At 35.5% G+C, this 7,987-nt stretch overlaps 1 protein-coding gene across 1 annotated transcript in view; it reads right to left on the reverse strand.

Annotated features, from left to right (window-relative positions):
* Positions 1–332: 332 nt before the first annotated feature.
* Positions 333–7,987, reverse strand: part of TBK1 (TANK binding kinase 1) — a 24,381-nt gene continuing 16,726 nt past the window's right edge. The window contains exons 15-20 of the mRNA XM_005419240.3: positions 7,834–7,873; positions 5,439–5,540; positions 5,253–5,349; positions 4,077–4,183; positions 3,694–3,765; positions 333–2,842 (exon numbers count right to left, since the gene is read on the reverse strand). Coding sequence (XP_005419297.1) covers positions 2,791–2,842; positions 3,694–3,765; positions 4,077–4,183; positions 5,253–5,349; positions 5,439–5,540; positions 7,834–7,873 — 470 coding nt within the window. The 3' untranslated portion in view covers positions 333–2,790. The remainder of the gene's footprint in view (positions 2,843–3,693; positions 3,766–4,076; positions 4,184–5,252; positions 5,350–5,438; positions 5,541–7,833; positions 7,874–7,987) is intronic.

A 7,987-nucleotide genomic window follows, 5' to 3' on the forward strand; every position in this document is an offset into this window, starting at 1 on the left:
GCAGTGATTGATTACATTAGAACTGATTGAGCTCTACCAGTGAGCAGAGACTAGGAATTTTACCACCATTAAAAGAATTAATGTAATTCAGGACACATATCAACCAAGAAGTTAAAAAAATTTATAAGAATTAGTGGCTCTACCATATTGCCTATGTTAGTGATTCTGTTGTGCAGGGCACATTTTCTGAACAGCTGGATAACGCAAACTGAGCTGCAATTTGCAACTTCATGTTTCAGGCTCTCTATTGTGCTTACAAGAAAATAAATCTCGTAAGGATATCCTGAAATTAACAGAAAATTAAATTATGAAAAGGCATAAGTACACACTGCACAATGAGTGGTTGATGATGTATTTATGCCATTAAGCTGTTCACTCATGCATTTTCACAATTCATATGAAGACAGGTTTGTTCAAGTAACAGATAATTAATATATTCAGCTAAACCCCCCAAACCAGTAAACCAGCTTCAGGAAGAAGAACCATATATTACTTTCCATTACTTATTTTGGCAAATGAATAGCAAGATTCATAGCATCAGGACACTTAGTTTGAGCAAAAAGTTGATGGTACAACACTATGCTTTGACTTGAAAAATTATTTGCTTCATAATAACATAATCAGAAGATTATGAACTGATTACTTCAAGTTCCTTAGCTACTGCTTTGTTAAAATTGCTTTAGAAAAAGAAATTTTAACGTGATTAAGATTGCTGCTGTATTCAGTAAGACTAAAGCCAGCAATGTTTAAAATGAACATAAAATATAACAAAAAAATTTCAAACATGTAAAAGAATGCTGCACATATTTCAACATACAGACTATACTTTTACTACAATTAACTTTCTTTTTCAGACTGCTTCAGTATAAGGAAGTTGAAAATTATATATTCCACCTAGCATTTGATTTCTTTCAGGATTAAGAAATTTGAAACAACAAAGTGTTACAATGTTGGAAACAAAACACAGTTTATGCACATCTCGAAAGCCCAATTCTTTTAACATTTGTTAAAACATTAACATTAAAACGTGTTTTACTGATACTCAGTGAGACTGTGGATGTGAATGAACAAATGTACTAGCAGGCATTAAAACATTCCAGTTAGACATAATCCCAGTATTTTAAAACTGTTAAGAATGCCAAAGAAAGATGTGTGACAAACTGCTGCACTCCTTTTGCATAGCTAGATATTTTGGGTGACAAAGACAGAAGCTGCTCACATGAGTGTAAAAATGTTTGAATTCCCTTTTTTGATTCTCACCAAGAACACTGGAATGCAGGTCTCGGACATCAAGGCAAGCAAATATCCTTTTCTTTTAAAATGAAACACTCATTTATAAATTTTCTAAATTTCTCTCAAAATATTTTCTAAAAAGGAAATTAAAATGTTTTGTGTTCTGACCTGGACAGAAAAGCAGGGACTAAGCATCACAAAACTACCAGATGCTATCACCGGTCGATGTTGTTTAGTTTACACCTAAATGTTGCACCAGTAATTATGGAAAATTCTAAATATAGTTGGTCCAGCTCTTACAGGTGTAATGCAGCAATGAGAAGTGTTATTGAGACCACTGAACATCCATGGCCAGGTTTCCACAAGGAAGGAATGAGTTCTATAATATTTGCATGCTCATCTGAAACAAGTATGTACATCTGTAGTATCCAAACAAAGGGATGTTTCCAGAATTTTTTGATTTCCTGTTCTCTTTCTTCTATGTATTTTGGAGCAGAATGTTTCATTTTGCATCTCTGCATCCCAATCATATAGCACTGAAAGTAGTAACTATTGATGCTGGAAAATAAATATACAGTCTTACTAAATTTTCCATCAAAGTTTGGTACCTAAGTTGTAAGGCAGCAGTGGGAATGGTCCCTTTTCAAATCTAGACTGGTACCTTATTTTCCACTATTCAGTTACTACTGAGGTGTGATACTATCCACTCTACCGACTGTCCACAAACTGTTCTCATACCAAATTTTTAACCTTTTTAAAAAGTTATACCTGCAAATAAGATTAAGAAGAAGCCACTTTAAGTACCCACTGTTGTGGCGAGCAACAAGATTTCAGGGAAAGTCTGAAAATGCTATACTCCAAAAAATGAATTTTTACATTCATTCTGACAAGCTGGAGTGCAAAACTTCCACATACTAAGCAGTCAAACAATTACAGACAACATGGCACCAAATATTTAGGGAACTTAAAAATATATTGTGAATTTGCTTTTTCAAGTAGAAGAGAACTAAAAATTTGAATGTTAAGGAAAGAGAAATGCATTTCTGTTCTGTCCTATCTGCACTCTTAGTCCCTATTCACACTCATTTAAAAACATCTCATTTAAAACATTCATCATGTTCTGTGATGATCACAGGCATTCAGCTAGACTCCTACATAACAGTGGTTGTTGAAGTTAATCCAAAATACCCTTTATACAACGGTGTTTTGGAGTACTGCAAGTCCTCTTGCAATGAAGACTAAATTGCATTCTGAAAAAAAGGGCAATATTCAAAGCAGACAAATGTCAATTTCATCAACAATACTTTTCCCTTTAGGACTCCTCAGAGATCCTCCAAGGGGCTCAATTCCCTGCCAGAAGTTATTCTATCCTAAAAGTGACCAAGAAAAGATATATATTTCTTTTGTATTTACATATTATACATATTTACATTTTCTTTAATATTACAGTTGCTGAAGGAAAAAATAATCCTGGATAGAGGTTCTGCTTTCAACTGTCCCAACAGTATTTTTTTCCCTTTGAAAAAATTTACAAGTCCTCTTCGGGTCCTTTGGAAGCTAGATACAGTCCACGTTCCGCAGGCCACCATCCATAGTCAAGGCACCAAATCTAAACCATAAAAACAGTACATTTTTAGGTGGTTGACTAGACTATAGAATCAATCTTTAATTTCTTTATGGGGTTTTCCTTTCCCTTGTTTCATGCCACCAGAGGCACTTGTACCTAACTTTTGTATCTGCAATGAAGATGGAAGACAGGAAGCTTTGCTGCAAGTATGGGACTGGGAGTGGGGAACAAAACCAATTCAGCTTGAAGCTAAACTCCACTCTACCAGCAATTTACCCTGCAACTTTCAAAAGATACTTATTTTTATATATTTTCTCATCTTCATAGGAAAAAAAAATCAAAATCAGTCTGTATGTGATAATGACAATACCCTCTCAGTATTGTCAGAAACATGTTTACCTCTTCACTTTATTTAAGCAATCTGAAAACTGCAAAATCATCAATTCAGTTTGGTGTAATTCCATGGTTGTCAAAAACAACTTCTAAATGGGAAGAATTAAAAGACACCATTGCATTGCTGCAACATTATTGCGTTTAAATTCAGAATTGATCCGTCTGTCCAACAGGAATTTTTATTATATTTATATCTTATATTATATTATTATATTTATATTTTATTTCTATATTATTTTATTATATTTTAATATTTATAGCTAAACCAAAGTAACATGAAACAAAAATGCAACAAAAATTGCTGTAAGATCATTCTGACACAGCCACGTTCCAAGGTTTTAAGTAATTATTTTTTTGTTATATCTCATTTGAACAGCACAACATATATTTACAGTTAAAGACATTAAAGGAATTGTTCCCTTACTTTAAATTCTGGATCTAAATGTACCAAATTAAGCCTGCCCCTAGTTTCAGCCCCAAAAGGGAAAACAATTGCTTGCCTTTCCAAAATGTGATTGTTTTCAGCCAGCTCTTTAACAACACCTTCCATTTCCTCCTTCAGTTTCTTCATCCTGTAGTAACCAGAAGCAAAATAAATATTAAAGTTTATATTGGTATAGATACCTGCTCCGATCCCTCACTATGACAGTTTTCAGCAACTTGCCATTACATACAAAATAAGGGACAGGTAAGCTGTTTATTTACAAAGAGACAGACGATACATTAGGGCTGTCCCCCACTCACTTCCAAATCTGTACCACCACTATAGCAATCTAAAATTCTTGATCTTAATACAATAATCACTAAGTAATTTAATTTTTTTTTCAATTTCCCTGTATACCAAGCATACAGTATTACATCAATCCCAGTAAAAAATTCTCACCCAAGAGTCATTTCTACTAATGTGTTTGAGCTTGGATAGACTGTATTCATCGTATGTTTCATCCCACTGGAAGCTGCAAACATTTTCTGTGGCAGGGCATCTTGTAACTGTAATAGATAAAAAGGAAATTTGAATTACAATAGAAGTTGTCATGTATAACTTGATGCCCACCTTAAAATCCTTTTTTAAATTCTCTCTTGTTGTGATAGCTCATAAATTCATTACAGTACTAAGGTGGCTGATATGCTCCAAGATGAGATCATCACAGCAGGTTTTGTATTGACATGACCAATAATTCCCTGGTTTGCTCCATTTTCTTATCTAATACTTTCATAATAAACTCTGGAAAGGAAGAATTATCTATTTGCTATGTCTGTAGATATCCTAGGGCAGCAGGATCCTAATCAATGGATTAGTGGTGCAACTAAAATACAAATAACAAGTAAAATGCCGCTGTCCACCATTCCTAAACTGAGTTTACAATTAGCAAGGGCTTTTTGTTCATTTATCTTTCCTTTCTAAAAAACAATAATTTTACTACATGAAAATGCTCTTATTCTCTCAATTCTGAGGTAATTCTGATAAGTTTGCACCCTGCAGAGTCACCATCCAAATCATTAGTTTAACATCCTTACGTATCCCATCATCTTGACTATGGGAGCAGCATTTTTATATTTCATAAGAGAATTAGGATAATCCTCTAGGTCCTCTGAAAATATTATGGCAACAGTTGCACAGAACACTTCTCAATGAATCCACATCCATTTGCACTGGGGTGTTTTTTTGAGGAGGAATTGCTAACATTACCAAAAAAACCCCCAAATCATCCAAACCCACAAACTCCACCAAAAAAAACCCATGTAAAAAAAAAAAAAACCAAACAAAAAAAAACCCAAAAAAACCCAAAACAAAACAAAAAAAAAACCACCATCCCAAACCAAACTAGGCCCACCAAATTCCAAAATCAAGTTACAATTCACGAAATCACATTATTCAATTATTCAAAAAATAACACCATTCAATATGACATGGCAATGACGCTACTGCAGACCACATACAGCACTTTTAATACAACTGCATTCATGTAAGACTCACTATTAGCAACATTATTGACACGAAAATATGTGGAAGTCTTTTAACTATGCAAATGCTTCCCATAATTTTGAAGCATTCTACCTCATTTATATAATCCTGGTATTTGGACACCTCTTCTTCAATACCAAAACACTGGTTGGTGAGAGCCAGTAATTGCTTCCTTGTGTGAAGCATTTTCCTAAAAGAAAAAGAGTTTTCTTTTAAGATCTACTTACATAAAAGTGGTGCAATGAACATTACCAAACATTAAAGAAATCAATAGCTTGCCTTGTCCAGTCCTCAGCTTTGTCCAAAAATGTTTCATACTTGCTGACACATTCATCTTTGAAAAGAGCTATGGCTTTTGTAGCATGCAAATACAGCTTCTGCCTGCAACAGAGAAACAACCAAACTAGTGTCATACTGCTTTCAAAACCCCATTCCTCTAACTTTCTGAAATTTGGAGAAAGGTTTGTGGACTTAAAATCTGTGCAGCCACCTTTATTCAGGCTGTTGTAATGTGTAAGAACTCAACATTCTACAGGAACTGACAATTTATGTTTCAAAAACATATCCTAGCATGGAGGAAGAAAATTATTTGAAGCACTTTGTTTGTATTCGTATTCATATTTGTATATGAATAAATGGTCAAATGTCTTCCTTGAGTCAGCTGGTATATTTCAGAATTCTAAATGGAAAGGACAAAAGTCCTAATTATTTCATATTTGCCTACTGCAGATACTTGGAACTTCTAGAATATATGAATAATCCTTTGCACTGAGTAACATACATGCAAGAAAAAGGAGTTTTGTGTCAGCCTAATTTTATGACAAGAGGAAAAAGAAACAAGCAGAAAAGGAAAAGAAAGGAAAACAAAACCCAATTCTTGTTAGTGTGGCAGACAGTAGTCCCAGTGTAATTGCCTTGCCATGCTATGCATTGCACCTGTAAGTATAAGGGATACTGCAACACTACAGACCAACACCTACTTCAGGTATTTCGTTAAGTCTTGCATAATAAATATTGTTAATTAAATTGTAGATAGAGTGTAGCTGGAGTGTCATCAGGAATGCATACCTATCATTCAACCAGAAAAATAAAAGTCAAATTGAGTGCTGCTCCCTTATCTGCCTAGAGATAAGTATTACAAAGGCCAGCCTCAGCTGATAATAGCACACAAAAGCCGCTGCCATTGCCCTGTGGGGTGAATCAAGTATAAAAAATATGGACTTAGGATCTCAAACCTGTACACAGTCCCAGGGAGATATATCTGTGATAGAAAATACACCAGTGTTCAAACCATGAAAATGAAGCACACTTATTTGAAGATTATCATACACTAAGACAAGGACATGGTAGAAAACCATCTCCTCTTGGCAGTTATCCAGTTTGGCTTTCACTATAGGAAAACAAGTGGCAAGGCTGTGCCCTCTGTACCCTTTCTTTCTACAGACAGAAAGACAGCTTTCTATCTGTAATTGTCACTGAAGCCACATGCATGGTAGGAAGAGTAAGATTTTTTAGAAAATTATGTAAGTGGTGTCTAAATTCAGGCAGCATTTAGCAAAGTCTAGGGAACCACGCAACTGACCAGCCACTAGGAGAATAATGTATTTACTTAAACAGAAGCATCTAGCATCATTTGAGATAGAATCTTATAATGGTTTGGGTTGGAAGGGACCATAAAAATCATCTAGTTCCAACCCCCCCGTGTCACAGAGCACTGCCAGGGATGGGGCAGCTGCAACTTCTCTGGGCAGCCTGTTCCAGTGTCTCATCACGGTCACAGAGAAGAACTTTTTCAATGTATGCAACCTAAATTTCCCCTCTTTCAGGCTGAAGTCATTACTCCTTGTCCTATCACTGCAGCTCCTGATGAAGAGTGGCTCTCTGGCTTTCCTGTAGGCCCCCCTTCAGCTACTGGATGGCCACTATGAGAACTCCTATGCAATCTTCTCTTCTCCAGCAAAGATATCCTGCCCTGCTTTCTGACCACCTGTCCATTTGACAGGGTTCCCATTTGACTTGTGTCCTACCTCCCAGTCTCAGAGCACGTCTCAGATATTTTAGGACAACTTAAATGGCATTAGCCATCTGCATATGAGGAACTGAATAAATCCTGAGACAAGTACAGCAGTATAGAATCAGTGGAGACTATGGAGTTTAGAGACCCAAGTTACACACAGATGCTTAACATGAACACCTTGCATGAGTGACAATCTTAAACAAGCATGGAGAGTGGCATTAAAATTAATTTTGTGTGCTATATTTCCTGTAAGATTAAATCACTCTAGAATTTCATTCACCTAGTCCATGTTTTACTCATCTGTAGAAAATGATCTCCACCTTAGCTACAAAGTCATTTTGATCTTACTCAGGGCTTTTTCCTGCCTGAAAAAAACAGGGAAGAAGTGAACTTCCTACAAAACACTTATGCCCAGATAACAATCAGGTATTTTCCTTTTAGAAGGCCTATCAGTGAAAACACTCTACAGCCAGAAAGAACCTCATTATCATAGGCTAGTACCCCCATGTCTTTAAGATTTTTAAAAGAAATTTTTTACAAAGCAATCCTAAAGAGGTTACGATTTACAATAAAATTAATAGAATGGGTTATTGGTAAGAGCATCTGGAGGACCTGAAAGCAATCATGGTAGTTCCCAAAGGTAACTTCAAAACTTACTTGTCAAACTTGTGTATTTGTTCTTCATTATAAGGAAGCCCTAGGATCAGAGCAGATGACAAACATTACCAATCTAACTCTGCTAGTTGTATTTATGCAAAACTCTACTAAGTTTATCCATTTCCTACATAGTTTCCTTCTTTTTACAGGTCAA

Source organism: Geospiza fortis, unplaced genomic scaffold (genome assembly GCF_000277835.1).
Source record: "Geospiza fortis unplaced genomic scaffold, GeoFor_1.0 scaffold166, whole genome shotgun sequence".
Lineage (NCBI taxonomy): Eukaryota > Metazoa > Chordata > Aves > Passeriformes > Thraupidae > Geospiza > Geospiza fortis.